Source organism: Artibeus jamaicensis, unplaced genomic scaffold (genome assembly GCF_021234435.1).
Source record: "Artibeus jamaicensis isolate MK-2021 breed Jamaican fruit bat unplaced genomic scaffold, CSHL_Jam_final contig_525, whole genome shotgun sequence".
In the NCBI taxonomy this organism is placed as follows: Eukaryota; Metazoa; Chordata; class Mammalia; order Chiroptera; family Phyllostomidae; genus Artibeus; species Artibeus jamaicensis.
In genome coordinates this window covers 11,784,290-11,812,231 of record NW_026521874.1, presented here as the reverse complement: position 1 = coordinate 11,812,231, position 27,942 = coordinate 11,784,290, and the positions used below count along the sequence as shown (strand labels likewise).

Sequence of the window (27,942 nt, the reverse complement as noted above, 5' to 3'; positions counted from 1 at the left end):
GGAAAACAGTATAGAGGGTCCTTAGAAAATCAAAAATGGAACTAACTGCCTTATGACCCAGCGACTCTGCTTCTGGGTGTATATCTGAAGAAACCCAACATACTGATTTGAAAGAATAGATGCACCCCTGTGTTCATTGCAGCATTATTTACAATAGTGAAGATAGGGAAGCAACCCAAGTGCCCATCAATAAACAAATGGATAAAAAATAGAATATCACCTGGCCATAAAAAAAGAATAAAATCGTACCATTTGCAACAGCATGGGTGGACCTAAAGGGTATTATGCTCAGTGAAATAAGTCAGACAGAGAAAGACAAGTTCCGCATGTCTTCATTTGTATGTGGAATCTGAAGAACAAAATCAAACTCATACCAGCCATGGGGTGGCAACAGGTAGACCTAGTGAGGGCACAAGGCGGCAGGCTGACCATGGTCACATATTTGTGTGCAGATAAACCAAGCGAAGGAGCCAGCAGTGAGACAGATCACTCAGGCTAGGGTCCCAACGACATGAATTAGAGCCTGAAAGCACCAATTGGAAAGACTTTCAGGGTTGAGGTGCCAGGAGAAGCTCCCAGGCTCACAGGGAGTTCGTTGGAGAGACCCACAGGGTCCTGGAGGGTGCACAAGCCTACACACCTGGGAACCAGAACCAGAATGGCCCAATTTGCTTGTGGGAAGCGGCAGAAGGGACAGAAATCTGTGAGAGAGCAGAACAAACACCATTGCCCCTCTCTGACCCCACCCCCACGTACAGCATCACAGCCCAGCTACCTGGGTGGCCCCGCCCTGGTGAACACCTAAGGCTCCGCCCCTCATACATAACAGGTGCAAACAGACCAAAACATGACAGCTCAAGAACAGCTCAAAGCCCCAGAGCCAATATTTCTAATCGACTGGGAGATAGCTAACCTTTCAGATGCACAATTCAAAACACTGGTGATCAGGATGCTCCCAGAATTAGTTGCACAATTCAAAACACTGGTGATCAGGATGCTCCCAGAATTAGTTGATTTTAGTCATAAATTAGAGGAACAAATGAAGGCTAAACTAATTGAAATGAAGGGAAATGCACAGGAAACCAATAGTAATGGAAAGGAAACTGGGACTCAGATCAAGGGAGTGGACTAGAAGGAAGAAAAAAATGACCAAACAGAAAAGAATGAAGAAACAAGAATTCAAAAAAAATGAGGAGAGGCTTAGGAACCTCCAGGACATCTTTAAACGCTCCAACATCCGAATTGTAGGGGTACCAGAAGGGGAAGAGGAACAGCCATGAGTGGAAAATCTATTTAAACAATAAAGGAGAATTTCCCCAATCTGGCAAAGGCAATAGACTTCCAGGAAATCCAGGAAGCTCAGAGAGTCCCAAAGAACTTGGATCCAAGAAGGAACACACCAAGGCACATCATAATTATATTAGCCAAGATTAAAATAAAGGAGAGAATCCTAGAAGCAGCAAGAGATAAGGGGACAGTCACCTACAAAGGAGTTCCCATCAGACTGTCAGCTGATTTCTCAAAAGACACCTTACAGGCAAGAAGGGGCTGGAAAGAAGTATTCCAAGTCATGAAATCCAAAGACCTACATCCAAGATTGCTCTATCCAGCAAAGCTCTCATTTAGAATGGAAGGGCAGATAAAGTGCTTCTCAGATAAGATCAAATTCGAGGAGTCCATCATCACCAAGCCCTTATTATATGAAATGTTAAAGGGACTTATCTAAGAAAAAGAAGTTAAACATGAACAGTGAAAGGACAACAAACTCACAGTTATTAGCAACCACACCTAAAACAAAAGCAAACTAAAAGGACAGCTAGATCAGGAGTGGAAACGTAGAAATGAAGATCTCAAAGAGGGTTAGCAACAGGGGAGTGGGAGGAGGAGAAGGGGGGAGAAGGTACAGAAAATAAGTAGCATAGACAGTAGATAGAAAATAGATGGGGGGGGCAAGAATAGCATGGGAAATATAGAATCTAAAGAACTTGAGACACATGGTCATAAACTAAAGGGGGGGTAATTGTAGGGACGAGGGGGTAGGGTGGAGGGGAATGAAGGGGGGAATAGAACAACTGTAACAGCATAATAAAATTTAAAAAAAATAGGGGGAGGGCAAGAATAGTAGGGGAAATATAGAATCTAAAGAACTTGTGACACATGGACATAAATGAAAGGGGGGGGAATGGTGGGGGAGGGGTGTGCCGGGTGGAGGGGAATGAAGGGGGAAATGGGACAACTGTAATGGCAAAATCAATAAAATATATTTTTTAAAAAATCAAACTCATAGACACAGAACAGACCCACGGTTGCCACAAGGGATGGGGGTTAGGGGACTGGGTGACAAAGGTGAAGGGATTGAGAAGTACAGATTGGTGGTTACGAAATAGTCGTGGGGACGTAAAGTGCAGCATAGGAAATAGTCAGTGACGTTGTAATAGCACGGGCATTGAACGCTCACGGCTCCATCCCCTGGGAATGTCCTGACTTGGAGAGGGTTGTGAACCTGCCTGAGGCTCCCTCTGTGTGCAGGTGGCAGAGGGCCCCAAACAAGGTGCCCAAAGATGGTGGCTTTCGCCGGGGTATAGAAGAGGGCCCTGGCCTGCAGCTGGGACCTGGGGGCTGGGCATGGCTGTGTCCCTCATTTCATGTGTGACCTCTGGCCTCTGTTCATCCATAACAGGGACCCTGGACTCACCAGGTGCTCCCCCTCTTAGGCTGAGGTTGGAGCAGGCAGCTTTTTGGGGAATACTAACCTGTGATGCCTCTGGCCCCTTGGGCCAGAGTACAGGTGAAGGAAGCCACCAGCCAGCTTCGCCTGCCCTGGCAGCCTCACGTGGTTGCTCCCATTACCGTAATTCTCTGAATTTGGAAAAGGGCCTAGTGCTGTCACCTACCAGCTGGAGGGTCCTGGCGCTTCTGCTTTTCTTTCCATCATGCCTCACTCGGCCAGACCCAGGTCTGCTGAGACTCCTCTCCCCTTCCCCCCACCCCAACAGGCGTCTGACCAGTGACCCTCCCTGCCCAGGAACAGAAGGCCACCTCAGCCTGGTTTCCCCGTGTGCACCAGGCTCTCATGATCATGGGAATATTTTGCTTTAGAGACACAGAGTTGGGCAAGGAGGCGATTGCATGAGTGGAGAAGGAGACCTAAGTGCAGGAATGTGGCAAGCCAGAGGGAGGCGGCCCTGAGAGTGCGCAGCCTCTTAAGTACCTGCGCGGAAGGCCAGGTAAGAGCTGAGCGGGGACCTTCACAAATGGCTTCTATTTACCGGTGACAAGTAAGGACATGTGCAGCACAGCTGACTTGGGAGAGCCTTCCCCCAATTGGAGCACTGGCTGCACTGGCCGCTCAGACTCCTCCCCCGTGGCCTGAGGCCTCCACGCCACGGGCCTCCTGCTGAAAGGTGACACTGTCCGGGCTGGGTTCCCTTAGTCACTCAGTGAGAGCCACTGTCAGACCTGAACAGACGAGAATACAGCTGGTGGCGGTGTCCACAGCGATGGTAAGTGGCAGGCAGCGAGCTCTCGGAGCTCATCTTGGTGGGGGGGCATGTCCAAGTGCGAGCCGGGATTGCTGGTTGAATGCCAACCTTCTGCCCCTCGCTTCCTCAGAGACCTTGCCTGCTTTGGATGTGGAGGGGGCTGGAGACCAAACTCACGGACCCCCTGGCTCCGGAGCCCTTGCTTGGCTGCTGGCCAGCACTTGTTGGAGCCGAGCTGTGTCCTGCCTTTGCCGTGGCCAGGGCCACGATTGCTCTGGCACCAGGCAGCTGTTGCTTGGGTTCAGTTTGCATGAAATAGAAATAGCGCTGGCCAGCGTGTGGTTTGGGGGTCAGCTGGGTTATTTTAGTGGAGGGCCACAGCTTGGTGTGGCGTGGCCCACAGAGGCTCATGGGAAGGGCCCCTCTGGCCTCTCCCGCCCATGGAGCCAGACCCCATGCACAGTGCTCCCAGATCAGGGGTGTCAAACTGTCACCGAGGGCCACAGCGAGATTGCCTTCAGAGGGCTGAGTGTAATTTTAGGTCTGTATCAATGTAACTGCTCCTTAACAGTTAAGCGAGAGCTCAGTGGGTAGAAACAAGGTGCCAGACTGGATAAAACCAGGTGGAGGGCTGGGTTTGGCCCGTGGGCCTTGTGTTTGCCACCTGGGTCCTAGATCATTGTGCACCACCCAACATTGTATGTGTTTTTTAAATCCTCACCTCGGGTATGTTTATGGGTTTGAGAGAGAGACAAAGAGAAACATCCGTTGTACATGCCCCAGCTGGGGATCAAACACAACCCAGGCATGCGCCCTGAGCAGGAATTGAACCCACAACCTTTTGGTGTATAGGATGCTGCTCCAACCAACTGAGCCACCGGCCACGGTGGCATTGTCAGTCCCCACGTCGCTGCACTGTTCCTTCTTCCCCGTACTCAGGCAGGTGTCTGGTTCTAGGATCATCCCCACATGCTGGTAGTCTCAGCCTCCATTTTATGGGATTATTGATATGCAGTTCCGGGGTCGGGCAGGGAGAACGGGGTGGGTGCTGGGCCTGGATCTGAGCGAACTCGGGGTCCATGGCTTCTCCGAGCCACAGTTCGTTGACTGTGAAATGGTACTAAAATAATGACAATAGCAAGTGTTGGTGAGCAGAAACATGACCCCGGTCCAGGCCTGGTGGGAACAGAAAATGATTACAGCGGGTCAGAAGCCAGGTGGCTCCTGAGAAGGGCACACATTGAATCACTCTATGACCCAGTGACCTCGCTCCCAGGTGTGTTCCCGATGAACTGGAAACAGGGACAAACAGCTACACGTACACACGTGTTCGCAGCAGGCTCCAACTTTCTGAGGCCCAAGCCTTGACCTTACCCCGGCACTACTAATGTTTGGGACTAGATGCTCTGGCTGGTGTGGCTCAGCGGACTGAGCACAGGCCTGGGAACCAAAGGGTTGCCGGTTTGATTCCCAGTCAGGGCACATGCCTGGGTTGCAGGCCAGATCCTCAGGTGAGGGTGCTCAAGAGGCAGCTACACACTGATGTTTCTCCCTTTCTCTTTCTCCTCTTCTCTCTCTAAAACAGAAACAAAATCTTAAAAAACAAACAAAACCTTTGGGGCTAGAGAGTTCTTTGTGGTAGCTACTGTCCTGTGTAGTTCAGGATGTTGAGCAACACCCCTGGCTCTACCTACTGGGTGCCGGTGACACCCTGCTCCCAGTTGTGACAACCAAAAATCCCTCTGGACATTGCCAGATGTCCCTGGGGAATAAAACTGCCTTTGGGTGAGAACCATTTGTCTTGTTCAAAAAAATATGTTTATTGATTTTAGAGAAAGGAATCGGGGGGAGACAGACATTGATGTGAAAGAGAAACATCAGTTGGTTGCGTATCATGTACGCCCCGACCAGGGACTGAACCCACAATCTAGGTTATGTGCTCTGACCGGGGATGGAGCCCAGAACCCTCTAGTGTACCGGACGATGCTCCAATCAGCTGAGCCACCTGGCCAAGGCGAGAACCACTGGCCTTAACCCGTATGCCTGTTCCTTCCCTCCCTTCTGCTTCTAGATGGCAAGGTGGGAGCTTCTAGTAACAGGTCTATTTCTTACTAATTTCTCACACATAGTAAGTCCTCCAGAAAAGCTTAAAAAGTGTCAGGAAGAAAGGAGAGAGTCCTGAAGTTGCTGGCTTACTCATGCCCTCGGACAAATTTTGAAATTGGTGACTGGCAGATGGCATCACCAAAAGTGTTGCCAAGGCTCTCCTACATCCTCCCCAGGCAGGAAGGCAGGTCAGGGTAGAAGGCCACGCCCCTCTCACACCCTCTGCCCACACACTGGCCAGGCAATTCGGCCACCCCACAACCAGCTCCCACCAGGTTCTGGTATCCAACACCTTGGTTCAATTTGTGTATTCCTATTAGCTTTTTGTCGTTATTGGTTCTTCAGGATTTCCTACATATAGGATCATTGCCAGCTGAGAATAAAGATGGTTTTACATCTTCTTTGCCAGTTTGGATGCTTTTATTTCTTTTTCTTGTCTTATTCCCGGGCTTAGGGGGAAAGCGTTCATTCAGTCTTTGACCTTTGAGTATATGTTAGCTTTTCTTGCCTGTGCATTAGCATGTCGAAGTTCCCTTCTATTCTTAGTTTTCTGGGCGCTTCGATCATGAAAGGGTGCTGGGTTTTGTCAACTCCTTTTCTGGGCCAGTTGAGATGATCACGTGCTTTTCCCCCTTTACTCTTACTGTGGTTGGTTACATTGGTTGGTGTTGGACCACCCGCATCTGACCTTTCTTTTAAACAAAACTTGATGACCTCAAAAAAACAAAAACAAAAAACAAAAAGCCTTCTGACCCTCTGTGTATGCTGGAAAGTATTGGGTTGGCCAAAAAGTACGTTTTGTTTTTTTCCTTAAAATAAAAGACACATTTTTCCTTTTCACCAGTAGCGTTATTGATTTGGATGTCTTTTTAGTATGTCGGTTCTCTTCCATGTGGTACAATGTTGATGTTGAATGTTTCAATCTGATTGCTGGCATTTTCAACTGGTCTACCTGACTGCAGAGCTGTGTCCAATGAGAAATCTTCAGCACGAAACTTGACACCACTTTTGACACGTTCGATCCGTTACAGCACCTTCCCCATACACTGCACAATTCTTTTTTTTTTGCATTTCAGTTCCATTTTTACCTTCTTGAAATGAGAAAGCATAATATGCCAAAACTGATATTTATTTTTTATCATCTTCGATATTAAAATGGCTACGCAAACATTCATCAATTTTTATGTTTGTTTTTTTTGAAGATTTTATTTTTAGAGAGGGGAAGGGAGGGAGAAAGAGAGGGAGAGAAACATCAATGTGTGGTTGCTTCTCACTCGCCCCCTACTGGAGACCTGGCCTGCAACCCAGATGTGTGCCCTGACCAGGAATCAAACCAGTGACTTTTGGTTCATAGGCTGGTGCTCAACCCACTGAGCCACACCAGCCAGGGCTCATCAGTTGTTTTTTTAACTGCAAGCAGATATGACAGTTGTCACAATACAATCTAACAGAATTGTTTCGATTGACGTTAAAGACTACTAAGTGGTAATAGAGCCATCTTACAAAAAGGTCAAATGAACTTTGTGGCCAACCCAGTGCCTTTGACAACACGTTTTGGCAAATTCTGTTGCCGGAAGTGTGAGAGTGGCACGTGTGCCAGGTGGTTCTGGGAAATCTGGAGAACTTCTCGGCTTCCCTTAAGAACATCGTGTTGAAACTAAAGGGTAAACACCTTTTAGACACTACATTGTTAAGCTTAAGCTTTGTGATCCCTTTTTAATGCTTTTATCCTATAACTAGTAAAACTGTGGCTCAGAAATTTCAACTTGTTCAGGTTATGTTTTTGTTTGTTAGCTTTTTTGTTAACAATATTTTTTTCAGCCCTGGTTGGTGTGGCTCAGTGGATTGAGTGCCAGACTGCAAACCAAGGGGTCCCCAGTTCGATTCCCAGTCAGGGCACATGCCTGGGTTGTGGGCCAGGTCCCTGGTAGGGGGTGTATGCAAGAGGCAAACCACACATTGATGTTTCCATCTCTTTCTCCCTCTCCTTCCCCTCTGCCTACAAATAAGCAAATAAACAAACAAATAAATAAAATAATCTTTAAAAAAAACTGAAAAACCAGTATTTCCTTCCAATAAAAATAACAATTATCTACTCATCAAGGGGACAGAGTTTGTGTGCTGGAAAGAGACATGGGTTAGAAATCAGCAAATCTACATTCATTCATTCAGCCGAGTGAACTTCTGTCCGTGGGTGAGCTCTCGCTCTCGGCCCAGTGCTGTTCTGGGCCCTGGAACAGAACGTGCCCTGCCAGGCCTGTGTCTTGCCAGCACCCTCCACATCAGAAGTGCTGGCGCTGTGAGGAAGAGAGCGCGGGGGTGTCTTTCCTCCTTCCCTCATGCTGATTATGATGATAATGATAGTGATGAGGGTGACAACAGAAGTGACAGTCCCCTTGTGTCTTCAAATCGGAACGCAGTGAAGTCTTTTTTGGTAGCAGCTGCATTGAGCTATAATTCACATACCACGTGATTCACTCATGTAAAGTGAAGGGGGTTTAGTATATTCTCACTGCCATCAATTTCAGAACATTTTCATTGCTCCAGACACACCTTGAACCCTTTAGTTACCATCCCTAACCCACTAGCCTGGCAACCACTCACCTTTTCTCTCTATGGATTTGCCCCTTCCGGGCATATAAGCTACACGGAATTATACAATATGAGGTCTTTTGTGACTGGCCTCTTACTTAGCGTGTTTTCAAGTCTCAGGCATGCTGTAGTATGTATCAGCGTTCCATTCTTTTCTGTGGCTCAGTAATATTCCATTGTACAGATGGATCACTTTCCATTTATCCATTCATCGGTTAATGGACATTTGGATTGTTTGGACTTTTTGGGTGCTGACGATGGTATAGGAGCCCTCTAACATACCTCATCTCCTTTATTTGGTTCTCTCTCACATGCACGTTTCTGATTGACATTGAGCATGGGTTAATGTACCTGAATTCGAGGTGAGATGCCTGGATTCATGCGGGGTTCAGGAATGTGCCCAAGACCACCCCACAAGATGAACCACAGCTGGGTCTCTCAACTGGATACGAGGCCTAGCTGCCTCCCTCTGCACTAGGTCCCTTCAGAGAAAAGTAACTCGGTCACACAGACCCTCAAGCATCTCTCCTTTTCTCCTCACAGGTTTTCTGAATGATCCTGCTATTTTTCCTGTCTTGTCTGATTGTCTCCTGTCTGACCTTGTCCTGGTTAAAGATCCGGGGGAAAATGACCGACTCCACACCGGCCACCAAGAACCACTCGGAGGCCCTTCCAGCGTCTGACAGCTCAGAGGAGCCGCCACAGAAAAACGGAGACAGCAGCTCTGTGTCAGAGACTCCTGACCAGGTTGAGCCAGCCTCCCTGAAAGGTCCCAAAGATGCCTGTCTGCGAAGACCCTCCCGGCCGCCCCCATATCGGAATCCTCAGAAAAGCCCCCATCCCTCCCGGGATGCCTCCCCAGCCAGTGGGACAGGGCCTCGGGGCCCGGAGGCCCCAGCCGCCAATGGCGCATCCTCACCAACCAGGCCCCAGGCCCTCGGCAGAGCCCTCTCCAGAGAAGACCAGAAGCAGGCGCACATCAAGCGGCAGCTGATGACTAAGTTCATCCTGGGCTCCTTCGATGACAACTCCTCTGATGAGGACCCGGGCATGGGATCCTTCCGGGACTCTTCCCGCAGGGGCAGCCGCGCCAGCCAGGGGGCCCTGTTCCCGGAGGCTGCTCGGGCCACGGGCGGCTCTGAGTCCCCCGTCCCCACGATGAGGTAATGTGCCCCTCATCCTTGAGTTAGTGAAGGGTCTGCCCTTTCCCTGCTCGGTCACGCCATCTGCTGATGGCGACACTCCCAGGGTAGCTCTGTGAAAAGCAGGAGACAGTAGCCTTCTCTTCTTCCTTCCCTCCCCCCTTTCAGAACCGTTTACTAAACACCTACTGCGTGCACAGGACATTGGCTTTCTAGCCGACCTTGGCTGAGCTGGGGAAGATGGCCTTGTGTGTAACCGGTCGTAATTTAAGCCGAATGAGCTAAGGCTGGCAGGAGCCACAAGGGACGATGGGAGCCTGAAGGGCAAGACAGTTTCCCTGCCTCCTAAAGAGATACTCATTCCTTGTTTCTTTCATTTTTTAAAGATTTTTATTTTAAAGAAGGGGGAGGGAGGGAGAAAGAGAGGGAAAGAAGCATTGATGTGGGAGAGAAAAATCGATCAGCTGCCTCTCGCACACCCCCTACTGGGGACCTGGCCCACAATCGAGCCATGTGCCCTGATGGGGAATCGAACCACCAACTATTAGGTTTGTAGACCGATGCCAAACCCACTGAGCCACACCAGCCAGGACTCACTCCTTGTTTCTAACGAGTGAGAATCCCATGTGGAGGTATCTTCAGGGAGTCAAGCCCTGGTGCCACTGACCCCTGGGGGTCAGCTGAATGAAAAAATGATGTCAAGACCTGTATTCCAGCTGGTTGGACACGGTGCCTCAGAATGAGGCCGAGTGTTTTGTTATCTGGCTGTAGAGTTTTGGCTTTGGTATTTCGGTGTCTTCAGGGACCTCAGTAGCCTGGTATGTGGTCCCCCTGGTATTTGGTTGCGCCTTTTCTTGCACCCCTGGCAGGGCCTTGGGCCAACTCTCTGAAGAGATGGTCGGGGGAATCCCCTTCCCCCTCCAAAAAACCCCTCCAGAGTGTTGCTTTGCGGAGGGCCGGCTATTCTCTGATGTAGGGTGGTAACACCTTTTCCCCGGGGGACCCCCGGGTGAAATGCTCCAGCCAGTTCAGTGTGGGTCATGGAGTTCGGGATGGGACAGTCTGGCGTACCGCCTGCCACCAGCTGGAGCATCAAGGAACTGGAGCCTGCAGAGTCCTTGTTAATTCCAGGAAGTTCTCTTTTTTCTGATGATTTTTTTTTCCTGATGAGCTTCTCAGTAGTCTGCCACCGTAAGGCACATCTCCTAACCCTTTTGGCCTCGTTTCTCCCAAAGTGGAAGCAGAGAGCAGGGCGGCCCTTCCAGCCTGGTTCCAACTCCTTCCCTATTAGAAAACAAAGGACTGGAGAGTTCGTTCCAGGACTCCTCTGCACTTGTGTGGAGACCACAGCAAAGAAGGGATGTGTATCTGTGGGTCTTCCCTGCCTCCTGCAGTTCCTCGAGAGCCACTTGGCCTCAGTGCCACCCGAAGGCCACCTTGTAGCCCCCCTGAGTCTCTTCCTGCCAGGCCTCCCACTGTGAGACTGGCAAGGCTGGGGATGGAAATACGTGTGTTTAATGTTTGGGCGGAGAGGCAGCGTTTTGAAGCAGCCTGCTAAGGGGCCGTTTTCTGCCCTCCCCACCCCACAATACGCACCCTCGCAACTCTGGGCCTTTGTACTTGCTGTGCTCTCTGAACTGACTCTTCCCCTTCACACCCTAGACCCCCCACCAGGGCTGGCTCCACAGCCGGGACCGGGCAGTCACACAGCACCTTGTGCACGGGGCCCAGTGCTCTGTTGTCACCGTCTTGGGATTCTCAGTAACTTTTGAACAACAGGCTCTACGTTTTGCCCTGGGCCCCATAAATTCTGTAGCCAGTCCTGCCTCCATCTCTAGCTTTTGCCTATCAAAGTCACCACCTGCAAGGGCCTCCCTGACCCCCTCCCACCTTCAGAGTACTCCACTTATGCCCCCAGTTTCTTGATCCATCACCCTGATGTGTGGTTTTCACAGCACCAAATCACTCCTTGAGATTATGTCTTTCATTTCCTCATTTGTTTACTTAGTTTTTCCCTGTCTCCTGCACACTCCACGAAAACGGGGCCATATTTACGGGGTTTCGGCTTTCCCCCACTCCCTAGCCTAGTGCGAGCTTAGGGTAGACTCTGGGTAAGTATTTGCCAAATGCATGAATGAGGTGAGCAAGGCATGCTTGTCAGAGACAGAGTATTTTATTTCCGGGGCATGCGGAACACTCGGTGAACGAGTCTGGGGGTAGATGGATGAATGAGTGAATGAATGAAGAGACATGTTGTTGTTGCTCTATAGCAGAAGTAGGATTTTGGTTCTTAGAGAATTCTTTTCGCACAAGTCTTATGACATCACAGATTAGTTCTGAGGTTAAACTCCAATTTTGAAATTTTTGTCTGCTTTTTATACAGCTACACAATCTCCCCCTTCCCTTCCATTTTCCCAGCTGACAAGGGCTGGCTGAAAATATTACAGACCCGATGATTTCATGCTGTTTGTTCAGGGCTCTCCTCCCCTCCCATCTCCTCCCTTTTGGGTGCATCTCAGGCCAGGGGTTGGGACTTGGCCTTTCCTTGCACCTGGAAACAGTCCCCGAAGGTTGGAAATCCCACACAACCTTTAGAAGTAGAGGAGATGAGCATGTGACGTCATGTGGCGGGACAGGTGCTCGCATACCCTGAAACAAAGGCTGCAGGTTCTCCCCTTTCATTTAACACGCGGTGGTGTGGTCAGTGCACCAGGTTCAAAGCCACCTCTTCCTAGCTTGTTGCCCTAATAGTGCCGCCCTGTGGGGTGCACGAGGGGACGGAGTGGGATGGGATGGATTTGGGGTTGCGCAGCTCCTGAAATGTAAAGTCATGAAATTCAAGTTCATGAGCTGGCAGTGAACTCACTCACCAGCAAACCCGCCTGGGATAGTTATTTATAGTCTTTATCCCCTTTTGCGTGAACGCTCAAGTCTGCTGCTGCTGAAATATTAACGTGAAAATGTGTAACATAAAGTTTTACTTTCCTAACAAAATGCGGTTCCCCAATTCCGGAGCCCATGGTGCCCTGGCAGTTTCGGGAAAAGGATTTTGGATACACATAGGTAGCATGCTTAGACCATTCCTGGCACACAGGGAACAAAAAAATGCTTGTGTCTAATAAATGCAGGCATGTGGCAGGAGAGACAGGAAGGAGGGTCTCCGAACGTTAATAATCATTGTCTTTGTGTGGCATGATTATCAGTAATTTAACTCTTATTCTGTGTTCTCTAACTTCCCGCTGTAAATATTGTTCTAACGAGTTTTAACAACGTTCGATAATAAAACATTATAAAGTATATTGTGGGTGGGGGAATGAACAGGTATCTCACTGCCTAGCAACGAAGCTGAGGACAGAGAGGTCCAGGGGTCTGTCTGAGGTCTCCCAGCGGGTGTCTAGGCTCACCACGGGCCTAGAGAACCGTCTGAACCCAGACCCTCAGCAGGTGCAGCTTAGAAAGCAGGCTGACAACTCCCAGTGTCGATGTTGCCCCCTGACTGCGATCCCCCGGCAGAGGCATCTCCACCCTCATCCAGCTTGTTCTTTCCACGAGTGGGAGAGTCGGGGGGTGGGGCAGTTTGTCAAGCAACCATCATTGAGCTGGGTGATCTTGGGGACGTCACCCACCCTCTCTGGGCCAGACTGGATACTCCAAGGTCCTTTGTGACTCTAATAGTGTTTGCTTTTCTTTTTTTAAACCCTCACCCAAGGATATGTTTATTGATTTTAGGGTTGGGGAGAGAGAGAAACATTGATGTGAGAGAGCAGCTTCCATCGTTTGCCTCCTGTGTGTGCCCCGACCAGGGGTCCAACCTGTAACCTAAGTGCATGTCCCAACTGGGATTTGAACCCTCAGCTCTTTGGTGCACAGGATAGTGCTTCAAACAATTGAGCCACCAGGCCAGGGCTGCTTTTGTTTTTTTTGTGTGTGTGGGGAAGGGTAGGTGGGGACTGGGAGAGGGGGAAAAGAGAGCAGCTGGAAAATTGGAAAAAGCTTAATTTTTAACCATTTTCTCCTTCACTAATTACTGCAGAGGGTCTGGGTTCTAGGCAAGTTGAAGGACAAACTAAGGCATGAAATGGTTAAACAGAAAAGCTAAGGTTTGTCCCCTCCATTCATTGGCTTGGGAGCATTTATTGCAGCCCAGCTGGGTGGGTGCCAGGCACTGTGGCTGGCACTGTGGACGCATAGATGGCGAGACCTGGCCCCTGCCCTCAGAGAGGACAGGGTGAGGGCTGAGAGGCCGTGAGCGCAGAAGGTTGCCCTTCATAGCTGGAGAGGGTGGGGGGGCCAGCCGACTGAGGACTGGCCTGCCGACTCCTCCCCCCCGCCATCGCGGGACCTGGGGCTGAGCCATCACCTTTCTGTGCGTCAGCGTCCTCTAAAGTGAGGCCACAGTGGCCCTGCCTCACAGGGCCAGTGTCAGGCTTCGTTAGGTTGCTATGAGCACAGCACTTAAAGCAGTGCCCACTGTGCAGTGATGGTCACTGAATGCAAAGCATGGTGTCATAATAAGGGCCCAGGCCCCATTGCGAGACAGGCCTGGGTTCGGATCCCAGAGTAGTCCCCGGACCCCTCTGAGCTGCAGTGCCCTTCCCTGCTGACGCAGACTGGGACTGGCTGTCCTCTGGAAGTCGGTTGAACGCACGGGAGGAAGTGCCGGGAGTGGATGGCCCCAGGTTGCCTCGGTTGTTGTCTGTTGAATGGGCATCTCCCACAGCTCTCACTGGTATCCATGGCTGTTCCCAAGCCCCAACAGGTGTACGTGTCTAAGGTAGGGCAACCTGTGTCCTCGGAGGAGGAAGAGGGATTGAAAAGGCAGGTGGAGTGTCCCTGATACAGGATGAAATACAAACCAGCAGGTGGGGGCTGGGCCTTTTCTCTGCCATTTCCTAAAATGCTCACTTCCACGTGGGAGTGTCAAGTTCAAGAGGTGCAGCAACGCACACCTCAGATCCTGAGAAGGCGAGTGAGGGCCTGTGGGGTCTGGACAGGAAGGAGGGAGCCCTGCCAGGGACTGAAGGCACACCAGAGGGCACACGGACCCCTGGGACCTTGCTGTGCCCTCTCTGTCCCAAATAGCACCCTGGGTGGCCTTGCAGCCGGCACTTCTCCAGGCCCTTCCTGCGTGTCATCACCGTCCACACCTTTGCTCTCCAGCTCCAAGTGGTGAGCAGCTCACAAAACTCGAAACTCTCTCTGCATATTTGTATTTGTCTCTGACTATAACGCGATGGATTTTTCTATGATATCTTTATGTATTCATTTACTGTTTTAGGATGGGGCTGACAGAATCCCCATTTCCAAATCTCTTTAGCTCTGAGATGTGCTCTGGAAGCCAGGCATAAAGGGGATCCTTGCCTTTTAGTTGTTCTGTTAGTGGACTGACCATAGAGGTCCAGGAGAGGTTGGCTATTAAATTAACACAGGAAAATACAGGGGCCCTGGCTGGTGTGGCTCAGTGGATTGAATGCTGACCTGCGAACCAAAGGGTTGCCAGTTCGATTCCCAGTCTAGGGCACATTCCTGGGTTGCAGGCCAGGTCCCAGTTGGGGGCATGTGAGAGGCAACCACACACTGATGTTTCTCTCCCTCCCTTTCACTCTGCCTAGAAATAAATAAATAAAATCTAAAAAAAAAAAAAAATACAGGGTACAGAGTGACGAAACCTTCCTATTTTTCTCCTTCCCCTTAAACATCAGCATCCTGTTTTAGAAAAATCTTTTACTTTTGCTCTATACTTAACCATAATGGTTCCCCCATCATATATTGAAAGGGATTGTTTTATTATTATTATTTTTAAATATAGTTTATTTACCTTTAGAGGGGAAGGGAAGGAGAGAGGGAGAGAAACATCAATGTATGGTTGCCTTTTGTGAGTCCCCTGCTGGGAACTGGCCTGCAGGGAACTAGCCTGCAACCCCGGCATGTGCCCTGACTGGGAATCGAACCGCGATTGTCTGGTTCGCAGGCCCGCGCTCAATCCACTGAGCTACACCAGCCAGGGCGGATTGTTTTATTTTTTAACAAAAGCACATCATGTGTCAGGAGAGGAAGTGGAGATAAGGGGTTTGCTCAAGGTCACACAGTGTGTAAGGACGGGCCTGAGGTCCATCATCACTCAGGTCTTTCTGCTCAGCTGCTAGTCACTTACACGTGGGTTTCCTTGTTCAGTGTGTGTGTGTGTGTGTGTGTGTGTGTGTGTGTGTGCTGCCACTGACCTGGGTTTTCCCTGTGTAACACCAACAAGTTAAATGCAGTCTCTGATTGCTCTCAGGAGAAGGGTTCACAGCACAAGAGTGCAAGTACAGCCAGGTTTGAACTGTTTCATTGAAAATCACCAGTATTGATGGTGTTCGTATGATGGTGTTGTGCATAGGCATGTGCCTTATTCCTTCCTTCTCATCTTCTATCCCCTAATAGGGCAGAGAAAAACCCACGGCATTATCCCTCTGATGACAGGCAAAGCCCAGCCATCTGAATGAAATCCCCTTCTCGAGACCCCTGGGTAAAGCTAGGCGTGTTAGGATGTACAGCAGAAAAGTTAAAACAGCCACTCAGTTTTCAACAGCTGTTGGGGTTTTGTCAAGAGAGAGGAAAATCTAGAGTGATGCAGGGAAACCAGTCTCTCCTCTGTGACCCTAACAGGCTTTGGATAGGAGAGGGTGTTTTGCAATACTTTCATTTCCTGATTTTAATTGCTTTTCCTATTTTGAGGTGGTTACATGGATGTTTGGGTCATTGGGGGACAGATGCTTTTTGGTTTCGGTTTGAAACCTAAAAAAAAAAAAAAAATCAGCCTAAGTTCGGTTTCTTGTTTGGAAGGACTGAAGGCGAGGCCATAAAGAACATTCTAGAAACTGAAGAACTGAGAATTTTGTTTCACCTGCTTTATTTTTTAAGCTGTTGCTGAAACATTTTAAATGTGATTAAAACACAGCTTACCAGCGACCTCAGGTAGGGCTGCTGCAATGCCAGGGGGAGGTTCCTATTTCATTTCTGGGCACACCCCACAGAGCACCCCCTGAAGGCGTGGCCCTGGCCTTGCTTTTTGGAGGCAATCATTTGCATACATTTACATTATTATTTTGTGGTTTTTTTTGGCTTTTTGTTTGCTATGAACATAGGCTGCATTTATTATTATTGCGGTAGTTTCTAGTCAGTGTTTTGAATCCTGTTATCTCTTTTGACTACTTGGAGAAGCATTCGTTCATTTGCTCTGCCTGGGTTCGAGTCACCAGCTCCCGCTCACCTTGGTCAACATACATGGCTGCATTGTGGGAATAAAAACAACAGGCTTTCTGCGAGGGTCCAATGAGACAGAGTCCCCCCAAAATACTCAGGAAGTGGTCATCTTACCAGAAAGCAGCTTTGTTCGGGTCACATGTTGGGGTCTTCCTAGTCTAGGAGGCCCTCACTCTGGAAGGGGACGCAGGTGGTTCAGAGTATGTGCTGGAAAGCCCACTGTGAGGGAGGCGGGAGCGTGGAGCAGACGTCTGTCCGTGGAAGGAGAGGTGAAAGAATAAGCAAAAAACCCCAGGAACTTGGAGGGCGAAAGAAAGTTGACTTGACGATTGGGGCTTTTACCGGGCACCGATGCGCCAGCTGACTTGCTTCAGAGAGCCCACATTTTCCACCACTTTCTGTTGTGTGTGTATTCAAGCCCATTAATTGCGACTGTTTTGCAGCTGCCAGTCTTGGGGGGAGGCCGTCCTAGAACTCTTCTATTGTGGTCCGGGGAGCTTGGGGGGGCAAGCAGCCAAGGCATCTTTTTTTCACTAGCAGCTGTCGCCCAGCGGCGGCTCCAAGATTGCCCGGCCTGGGGCAGGAGGCGGGTCCGCCTGGGGGTGGGGCAAGGCGGGGCCGGACAGGCGCGCCCGCCCGGGACACTTGGGTGCGGGAGGCATTTCGGGATGGAGGAAGAGCTGCGCCGAGTGGGGCGTCCGTCGGCTCCTGCACGACTGGGCCTCCGCCTGCTGGTCGCGACCTGGTTGCTCCCCTGGGCTCCGGGACCCGGGTCCGCTTCAGGAGACGCATGCTCTGCATCCCAGCAGGAGCCCGGTGGGACTGGCCGGCTGGGCGATCAACATGAGCCCTGCCAAGTGCAAGGTCTGTTTCCCTGATCGCAAAGTAAAGTAAGTAAGCCTGCAATTTTAATGACCGTTAACTTTTACAAGCTTATGCGGCGCCGTCCCCACTTCCCGCTCCCCACCGTGAAGTCCTGCCCTTAGCACCACCCCCTCCACCCCGCCCGCCCGCACCCAGAGAAATGCAGGCCTCTGTTTGGCGGCTGGGAAGATGGAGCCCGCCCTGCAAAAACACTAACTGGACTCGGCCTTGGAGAGGAGGACAGATTTGGCAGGGATGTTGATTGGAGGAGGGCACTCGGGAGCACACAGGTGCCCCAAGGTTGACCAGTTGGTGGGGGCCGGTTCCCTCCTCTCCTTCCCCTTAGCCCTGATAAAAACTAGGGTCGTGGCAAATTTCTTAGAAACCTAGTGATTGTGAAGCCTGGGGGCGAATCTACGCGCACCTGAGTAGGCATCACAGTTAAGGTTATTTCCTGAGCAGGGTAGTGTAGGCATTTCTGTGCACTGAGTGCTTCTCAGCCCTACCTGCTAGATTTCTTGTTTCCGCCCCCCTCTTCATTTTAATGCATTTTCAAAAGTTACCAAAGTGATGCTACGTTTTTTGAAAATTCAGTTACAGATAAACAGAAAAGAGGAACAAAAATCCCCCGTATCCCCCTCCCCCATAATGTTTAGTGACACTTGCTGTGTATCCATCCATATAACCTTTTTCCCCATGAAGATGTGTTTTAATGTGTGAACTCGAAGCATACCGAACCTACTGTACTTGAACTTGCCTTTTCATGTGACATGAAGTATTCCACCACTGGCTCAGCTGGCTGTGGCCTGCAGCCTCCTTTTGTTTGGTTTGCCAGTACAGCATGGTTTTTAACTTTCAGGTGGTTCTTCAAAAAAAAAAAAATCAAAAGAAGAATACTATTTGGGGATATGTAAAAATTACATGCAATTTATCTTTCAGTGTCCACAAATAAAGTTTTATTGGAACACAGCCATGCTCCTTGTTTATCTATTGTCTGTGGCTGCTTTCCAACTGCAAGGACAGAGTTAAGTGAGTAGCGGTGCAGAGACTGGGCCATAAAACCGAGAGCATTTAGTACCCAGTGCTTTACGGAAAATATGTGTCAACCTTTGTTTTACGTCACGTTTTACACTGGGTTCATAGTATTCCTTATGTTATTTTATTTATTTATCTTTAGAGGGGAAGGGAAGAAGTGAAGGAGAGAAATGGCAATGTATGGTTACCTCCTGTGCGTCCCCTGCTGGGAAGTGGACTGTAACCTAAACATGTGCCCTGACTAGGAATCAAACTGTGATCCTTTGGTTCGCAGGCCTGCACTCAATCCACTGAGCTACGCTAGCCAGGGCCATAGTATTCCTTTTAAAATGCTTGAGAAACATGACCTCTGCCTTCTAGGAACTTCATCCAGCAAGGAGCTGTTTCCTCAGCAGTTCAAAGTCAAAGCCTATGAGCAGTCAAATAACAACTGTTACCCTTCGTTGTGTACTTTCCGTATGCCAGGCTGAAGGCTTTGTAGGTGTGCTCTCATGCCGTATTTTTACCACCATCAGGGGGCGCTCAAGTGGGTGCTGTCATCCCCATATCATAGATGAGGAAACCGAGGTTCTCAGTGCCGGGGAGAACATAACCCAGATTCATGATCTGCTTCTTTCCCAAAGGGCTCTCTACAGACAGCCAGTTTCTGCTGCTTTCCAAAATAAGAGTCCTCCCTAATGTTGGACTAGTCAGAAGATTGCAGAACTTGTTGAAAACTAGTTTTTGTGGCTTGTGAGCACGTCAGGCAGGGAGGACTCCTGGCGCTTGGGAGGAGCTCAGTAGTCGTTCAGTTCGTCCTACCGGGCATTCAGAAAAGGCAAGAGACTTGTCCCAGACACGTGGTCAGCACGCCAGGGGGGAGGCTGACCTTGCAGTTGTTCGGACATTCTGAAGAGGAGCCTATGGGAGTCTTTCAGGCGCCCCTCCTGGGGGCACTCAGGGTGTATGTGAGCAAAGGGGCTGCAGAGGGGCAGGTTTGGTGCTTTCTCAGGCACCGAGTCTTTTGTTCAGTATGGAGGTCACGTTTCTTCCACATTTGGAGCCCTGAATTAACACACCTCTGCCAAACACACCCAAAGCTGGCCCCGGGGCCTGCAGAGGGTACATTTTTTCCTTCTCTCTACAGCTATTCAAAAGTTGAACATATGAGTGTTGAATCACATTAGATTATAGACTTTAATCCAAAAAACTACCTTTCATAAAGCACGTTCATCCAAAACAGTAAATTTGTAAGAAATTGGAATTGTCCCTGCAAATTCAGGCCATGGAGTCACTGTATTGATAATAATAAGATGCTTGATTGGTTCCCTGCATGGTCTTAGCTTAACAGTTGCTAAAAAGATGGAGTTAGTTTCCATCTTTTGGAGTTTAGTTCCCACTCTGCCATCGACTCTGTCAAACTCAGTTTCCTTGTCTATCAATGGTGCTAATTCTAGCAGGCCTTTCCCAGGTTTTGGGGACCGTCCAGCGTGGAGCCGAGCACTGTGCCCGGTGCCCTCGGGAAGTGGCGGCCTTGAGCGCTGTCCAGGGCAGCACAAACATTTGCATGACTGAGGCAGTTCTGTTGTGAAAGAGGCCTGGGGAGTCAAGAGGCCTTTGGGGTCCTGTCTTGAAGGCTGGGCCTTCTACTAAGGAGCCAGAGCTCACGGGAAGGCGAGGTCCGCAACCCTGATCAGCCTCCCTCCCTCCCTTGGACTGCAGTCAGGGCCAGGTTTCGGAGACTGGAGGAGTGCACGTGTGTCAGAGTGTTGGAGGAGGGCTTCTTGAAAGAGGCTTGAGTTGAATGGGGCGAGCGAAGCTGGGGAAGGGAAGGCAGAGGGATCTGGTCCTCGGTGAGTCCCACAGTGCCCCACAGGCCATTATTGCTGTGGGAACTCCACTCAGAACCAAGGCCAGCAGTCTGTGACCAAATGCTGGCTCTGGCTCTCTCTGTGGTCCTCACCCTGCCTGGGCTTTAGAATTCCCTCCAGGGAGTTTTGAAAAATATAGACTCCTGGGTGTTCCCCAACTGACACCCCCAGGCATACTATTTAATTAGTCCAGGTGGGGCTGGTCGTCAGTATTTTTTTAAAAGCTTCTCATACGATGGGGTGTACAGTCAAGGCTGAAAACCACTGTCTAACTCAAAGTTGGTGTCGTTCTCGTAAAGGACCAGGTAGTGAGCATTTTTGGCTTTGTGGCCCTGTGGTTTGTGTCACAATGGCCCAGTTCCCACTGGTTGCGGCACCAGCAGCTAATGTACAATTGAATGGGCTGACGGAGTTCTGGTCCCTCTTTATTTAAGGACAGTGAGATTTGAATTTCATGTAATTCTTATGTGTCACAAAATACAATTCTTTCGCGGACATTAGAAATATTAAAAAGGAAAAAAAATGTAAAAACCATTATTCGCTTGTGGGAGCTGCCAAAGCAGATGGCAGGCGGGAGTTAGCCCTTGGAGCTCAGTAGGCTGACGCCTGGCCTGGGCAAAGCAGCTATCCCAGGAGGCGCTGAGGGAACAGCTGGCCTGAGAATTTCCACGGGTGCGTTTATCAGGGAGTCCTAAGATGAGTTCAGAGTTGTCGGCCTGCGCTGGGCTATGCATTGTCTTTTCTTGTGTGGTGGTAAGACTCACTTCTCTGAGCTCGTCACCTAATTGTACAGAAGAGGGAGGCAAGGGACTTCAGAGCTGGTCCCTGGCCGGATGGCTCCATACTGGGGACCTTGGAACAGCCCCCTGTAGAGAGACGCCTCTGCTTTAGCTCCCTGCTGCAGGCCAGGCCCAGGGCTGAACCCTAGACACGTGCTCCGTGAGGCAGGTACTATGGATATTGTTAAACAGTTTCATCCTAGGGGGGAACTGAGATGCAGAGTATTGAAGTAACTTTCCCAGGACTATACAGGTCAGAAACGGTAGATTCCAGACTCGGAGCCTGGGAGGATGGCTGTGGACTACCGGGGTTTCTCAGCAGCAGACTGTTGAATGTTGGGGCCCGGTAATTCTTTGCTCGGGGGCGAGGGGGGGCTGTCCTGTGCTTTGCAAGATGTTGAACAACATCTGTGGGCTCTACCTACTAGATGCCAGGAGCAGCCCCCAGGTTGTGACAATCAGACATGTTTGTAGACATTCCATCCCTGGAGAGCAAAATTGTCCCCCTCAGTTGAGAACTCTGCATTACATGTAGTACCTCTCAAATACAAGTGCTTTAAAAACAACCTCGCTGGAGGATATGGTTATTAATTCTAGAGAAAGAAGAATAGAGAGAGGGAGAGAAACATCAATGTGAGAGAGAACCATTGATTGGTGCCTACCAATAGCCCCCGACTGGGGATCGAATCCAAAACCCAGGTATGCGTCCTGACTGGGAATCAAACCTGCAACCTTTTGGTGTACGGGACAGTGCTCCAACCCACTGAACCACCTGGTCAGGGCCAGATAGTCATATCGGAAGCCCAGCTCTTCCTGCCAGCTGTGCCACTTGAGGTCGGTGGGCTTCTCTGAGCCTCAGTTTCCTCGTCGTGAGCAGGAGATGATGGCCTCCTCTGTTCAGGGCAGTGGGGATTCAGTGAGAAGCCCCCTGTGCTCGATCTGCAGTGACACTGGAGAAAGTTGTCCCCTCTCCCAGCATCGTTCTCCCTGGTCTTGCGCCTCAGCAGCTGACTGTTTGGTGTTCGGCTGACTGCGCTGTGGCATAGTTGATCACACCTGAAGCCATTTCCAAAAGTCACCACGGACTCTTTCACCTTCCACCCTTGCCAAATGCCAGCCGAAGGTCGGTCCTCTGGAGCCGCTGTTGGTTGGCCTCCAACTTTGTCAAAAACAAATAAAAATAGCCACCAGCCTAGAGACGGGGCCTTAAAAAAGCCACCCCAGCAGCAAGTGTGGGTTCGCCTGCCGCCCTTGCTGAGCGATGGGCTTGGGAGCCACCTGATGGAAGGGCTCTGTCACCAGTTACGAAATCAAGCCACACCGTGGTTTTTCTAACGGCCCAGGTTTTCTTTGTTGCCCTTTAGGTCCTATTGCTAGAGTTTCCATGTTTGTGTGTATGGGCGTGGGATATCTCAGACTTTCTGAGGCCAAAGGGTCAAGCCAGCCAGTGGGGGAAGGCTGCGAACAGATGGACAGTGGCCTGGGCTGAGGGGTGGCCTGGCGCCCTTCCCGATGAGGTTGGGAGATCAGCAGCTTCTGGTCCTCCTGACTATTTTACCACTTGGTTATTATATCACTGCACTGATGTAATGATACAGGGTACACTGTGTACCAGAGACCATCTTTTACTTTCCACCTATTATTTAATCCTCACAAGCCAGTGAGGTCCGTGTTATTATCCTTGTTTAAAAAATTATTTTTATTAAGAGAGAGTAGAAGGGAGAGAGAGAGAAACATCGATTTGTTCCACTCGCTAATGCATCCATTGGTTGACTCTTGTATGTGCTCTGTCCAGGGACCGAATTCACAGCCTTGGTGTATCAAGATGATGCTCTAACCCTGGCTGGTGTAGCTTAGTGGATTGAGCACTGGCCTGCGAACCAAATAACTGCAGTTCGATTCCCAGTCAGGGCACATGCCCGGGTGGCAGGCCAGTTCCCGGCAGGGGACGCACAAGAGGCAACCACCCATTGGTATTTCTCTCCCTCTCTCCTTCCCTTCCCCTCTAAAGATAAATAAATAAATTCTTTAAAAAAAAAATGATGCTCTAAGCAACTGAGCTACCCGGCCAGTGCTAATCTCCTCATATTAAAGATTAGGAAGCTGAGTGCTTTACTGTGACTTTTAGCATCCCTTTTACAGAATTAATAGCTTCTTTCTTACTAAAAATAATGCATCATTGCAGAAAATTTAACAAACACAGGCAAGGAGAAGAAAACCAAAACTACCCCTCATTTAGCCACCCGGGATAACTGCTGTTAACATTTCCGGGTCTACTTCCCTTAGACTGGGGTCTGGAAATTAGGGCCCGCAGGCCAGATCTGCCTGTTTTTGTAAAGAAAGAAAGTTTTTAGAAGACACACTGAACTCCTCCCTGGTTAGTGAAATGTAGTGACGGAAAAAGCCCAGTTCACATTTGCAAGATGACTTTGGCTTTCCAAAGGGCTTTTCTAAGTCCTGCTGCATCGCAGCAGGTCCGTCCCACGAGGTTCTGAAAGAACAGTTCCTTGCAGTTAATGGGAAGCAGGGAGACGCTCTGTCTCAGGGGCCAGAAATCATCTGTTCATTCACTCGAGCATCACGCATAAGCCCAGCAGAACAGAGAAGGTCTTCACTGAAAGTACATAGCCTACAGCAGTGTGGAAACACGATAGGTTTCTGTCATTTATTTCTCTCTTTTAAAAAAATATTTATTTATTTTTAGAGAGAGGGAAGGGAAGGGGAGGAGAGGGAAAGAAACATCAATGTGTGGTTGCCTTTTGCATGCCCCCAACTGGGGACCTGGCCTGAAACCCAGGCATGTACCCTGACTGGGAATTGAACCAGCAACCCTTTGGTCCCTAGGCTAGCAGCCAATCCATTGAGCTACACCAGCCAGGGCCCATTTCTCTTTTTAAAAAAAATAATTGATTTGAGAGAGAGAAGGTCGGGGAAGAGAAACATCGATTTGTTGTTCCATTTGTGTATGCGTTCATTGGTCGATTCTTGTATGTGCCCTAATGGGGAATCAAACCTGCAACTTGGGAGTACGGGACCGGTGCTCCAATCAACGGAGCTACCTCGCCAGGGCTCATTTGTCTTTTTGTTCCCCTGGCCGAGAAGTCCATTTCTTTATCTCTGACAGGCGAGCGGAGCCTTTGGTGATTCACACTGGGGATCCGGCAGGGGGAGGGGGCGGCGGTGGTGGAGGCAGGCAGACTGCAGGTCTGTAGGAGCGGTTTCTCATGGGAAACTGTACTGGGTGCAGAGATCGATATAGCAGAAAATGCCCAAACCCGACGTTTCCTGGTGTGCTGGAAAAAGCCCCAGGCCTGGAGACTTGCTGGGTGACCTCCTTTGCCTGGCTGGACCTCGGTTTCCTCCTCTGTAAAATGGGATTTCTTTCCCCCAGCTGCTTATTTGCCTCCAGCCTTGCTGTTCCTGGCTCAGACAATAGATGGTGCTGTGCTGGCAGTGTTTCTTACGATCAGTTTTCCACCCAAACTTTTGGCCCACTGAACCCACTCGCCCCAGCCTCCCAAGATACCTGGCGATCACCCTCTCTGGATACGCCTGTGTGTGGTTAACCTCTAACCTAATTCCTGCCAGATGCAGCTGCCGGTCACACCCCATGGCTGGATTGAGAAAGTGGACTGCTCCTGTCAAAATTTAAAAAAAAATAGAGATAGAAAGCCATTAAGCCTGGGAGAACAGGAGGGGAGATAAGCAACATTCTGGAAGCTGGGAAGCAGGTGAAAAAGCGGTGGTTGGCTAGCAGAACCAAGAGGGCTGAGTCATAGGGCAGCAGGGAGGCAAGCCGAGAACTCACTGGCTCTGCACCCCAAAAGGTGCAGGGACTGGCAGCACTGGTGCCTCGGCAACTGGGGGTGAAGGGATGAAGAGAAGGATTGGGTGAGAGACTCCCAGATCCCTCGCCCTGCTTCATGTCCTGCTTCATGTGGCTGTGGGCTGCCCTTGTCCATGCCAATGGAAGGCAGGAGGTCTTGGGACTGGGGACTGACTGGCTGGCACACTGGAGGGTGTGGGGCCCTTACCCTCAGCAAGAGGATAAGGGTCTTGGTAGTTGCTGAACCCTGAAACCTGCCCTGTCCCCCACACCTGGCCCAGTCGTTCCCACCCAGGCTCCAGGCCAGCTTTTCCTCTGTGCAGAAGACCCAGAGACTCCTCTCAGGGGAACTAGACCAGTTCAGGAGGACAACTCTAAAGATGTCTGGGGCTTTCCAAAACGCAGCCGTCCAGGTCACCCTGCGTCGGGCTCAGCGTCCACTTCTCGGCAGCCCTTTTATCTTGCTCCTGGTCATGAAGCAGTGACCAGGGCTTAACCAAACATTGGGTCCAGTTTCTGATGCAGGCCCCAGGCAAACAAAAGGACACAGGGAAGTTGGGAGAGACAGGAACCCTACTAGGAGAACAGAACTTCAAAGTGCCGTCGGTAGCACTCCTTCAGTGTGGGAGAGGATGCACGAAAAGGAACCTTCGCAGACCGAGAACAGGCTCTCACACGTTAAAAGCATGATGGCAGCAATGACAAGCTCCTCTCTGAATGGCTAGAAGGCTGAAGGAATTGTCCAGAAAGTAAACAGAAGATAGGAGAGGGGAAAATACATGAACTGGAGGGCCGGTCCAGGAGTTTCAACAGTCAAGTAATAGGACTTCTGGAAAGAGTAGGGAAAAAGGAGGCTGCACGTCATCAGGGCAATGTCTGGAGACAACTTCCTGGCTGTGAGTTCGCCCTTTGAAGGGGCCTGAAAGGTCCCCAGCCTCATGGACGGCAGCAGACACACAGCTGGGCGCATCCCTGTGAAATTGTGAATACAGAGGCCAAAGAAGTCCCTGTCAGCTTCTGGATATGAAAAAGCAGGTCACCCCCAAAGTATCCAGGGTCAGAACGGCTCTGGTTCTAGCACCCTTGGCGGCACAATGGCACAGGGCTTCCAAAACGCTGAAGGAGGAGGTTTTCCCTCCTAGAATTCCGCATATGGACAAACGATAGGGTCAAATGTGAAGGCAGAAGACAGTTCTAGAACATGTATGGCTGTAAAGCATGCACCCCCCCCCAGCACCTTTTCTTAGAAAGCTGCTAAAGGATGCCTTCTGCTGAAATGAGATAAAATCAGAGATCAGCCATGCAATGGGAGATGGCAACCAGAGATCCAGCATAGAATCAAAGGGAATCTCTGGGGTGACACTGACGAGGGAGCCCTGGGCAACCAGGCGCAGGACAGGTATGTCGAGGGCACCATTGTTGTGTGTCATGCCACCGTACCCTCCTTGTAACTCGATAAAACTACTAGAGGAGGTGCCCCAGCAAAACAGCGGAGTCCACGAAGAAAGAGGGAGCCATGTGATCCTCAAATGAGAAATCAAAGGTGGAAGAGGGTATGTGGGGGTAAATGGGGATGGGACAAAAAAAAAGCAAGGAAAGGCAAAGGGACCTTAAGGATGTCAGCGAGGGGAGGTCCCAGAATGACGGTTGTGTAGGGGTCTCGAGGACAGCCGGCCCAGGTGAAAGGGGAAGAGAGGCCTTTAGGAGAAGCTGTCACCCGTGGAAAAGCAGTGGAGAGGTCCAGCAACCTCACGTGTGTGGGCGGTTGCGGGATGAGTTAACAAGTGTGTAAGGAAAACCAAGTCAATGGGAAAAAAATAATGAACTTCAGGGGAAAAAAAAACAAAAAGGAAAACCTGGTGATTTTCCAACCCTCACCTGTGAATAACGACCCCAGACTAATAAAACACTGAATAGTGACCGTCCCTGCTGAACAGCAGTATGGCCCTCCTGAGAGGCTGGGAGAAGGGGAGTGGGTAGGATGGCCACCGAGGGGGTGATGTCCTCATCTGTCAAGGTAGGAAGGCCGCCGAGGGTGTTTCAAATGGATGACTCACGAGGTAGCACACACACTTTGTTTAGAACGCAGGAGGTGTGTCGGGGTCTGGAGGGGGTGGGGCAGGGAACCTCTGTTTTCTTTATTATGATTTTTTGCTTGTTTTCATTTAAAAAATGCTGATACACACTTCCAGAAAAGTGCATGAAGGTTATCGCTACTATTAACACATTTAAAGTATTAGAATATGTGACTTCCCCGCCTCCCATCATAAATTTTTCATCCCTGCCATAGGCTTCTTAGTACTGAGTTCCTAAGTTATGGGCACATAAAGTAAAAGTTAATTTAAGATAAAAAAAAACTGAACGTGCAGCTTGGGGCGGGTCAGGGTCTCGCACCTGCTTTATTCCTGCGATGGCCTCTTCTTGGTCCTCCTTGTGACATGAATGCTTCAAGGTCACAGAGAGGGACAACGCAGCAGGAGTCCGATGGGCCTCAGCTGCTCTGTGTGGAAGTTAATTTTGTGGGTGCTGGGCCCCTGAGGCACCCCCTCTGGCATCCCAGGCTTCCTGGCTCATGCATGTCTGTCCTGTTCCCTCCGCAGGCCCAGCATGTCTGGGCTCCACCTGGTGAGGAGGGGCCGAGAACAGAAGAAGGTGGACCTGCACAGAGACTTCACCGTAGCTTCCCCAGCCGAGTTTGTCACGCGCTTTGGGGGGGATCGGGTCATTGAGAAGGTACGGATGGGATCCCAGTGCTGTGGGAGAGGCTCGGTAGGGTGGGGTGGGAGAACCAGCTTCGGACTGGGTGCTCATGCTGCAGAGAAAGGGCGGTGGCCACCCCTTGGTGAGCACTTGCTAAATGCTGGGCTTGTGAACTTTCCACGGTCATGACAGCCTGAGCAGCAGATGCACGACCCCGATTCACAGAGGAGACCGAGGCCCCTGAGCGAGATCAGTGGGCTTCGAAAAGCACCCTGCAGTGCCTTCATCCAAGGGGCTGCTTCCCAGGTTATCGGGCGGGAA

General features: G+C 50.2%; 1 protein-coding gene across 7 annotated transcripts in view; it reads left to right on the top strand.

The window, feature by feature from the left end:
• The window catches only part of ACACB (acetyl-CoA carboxylase beta), a 98,095-nt gene that overhangs the window by 6,252 nt on the left and 63,901 nt on the right, over positions 1–27,942 (top strand). For 4 of the 7 annotated variants that reach the window (XM_053669640.1, XM_053669639.1, XM_037156153.2 and 1 more), the window contains 2 exons: positions 8,724–9,343; positions 27,522–27,654. In XM_053669640.1, coding sequence (XP_053525615.1) covers positions 8,733–9,343; positions 27,522–27,654 — 744 coding nt within the window. In that variant the 5' untranslated portion in view covers positions 8,724–8,732. Of the gene's footprint in view, positions 1–3,422; positions 3,504–8,723; positions 9,344–17,252; positions 17,458–27,521; positions 27,655–27,942 lie in introns of those variants that run through there. The other 3 variants (XM_053669641.1, XM_053669642.1, XM_053669643.1) reach the window with 3 other exon arrangements.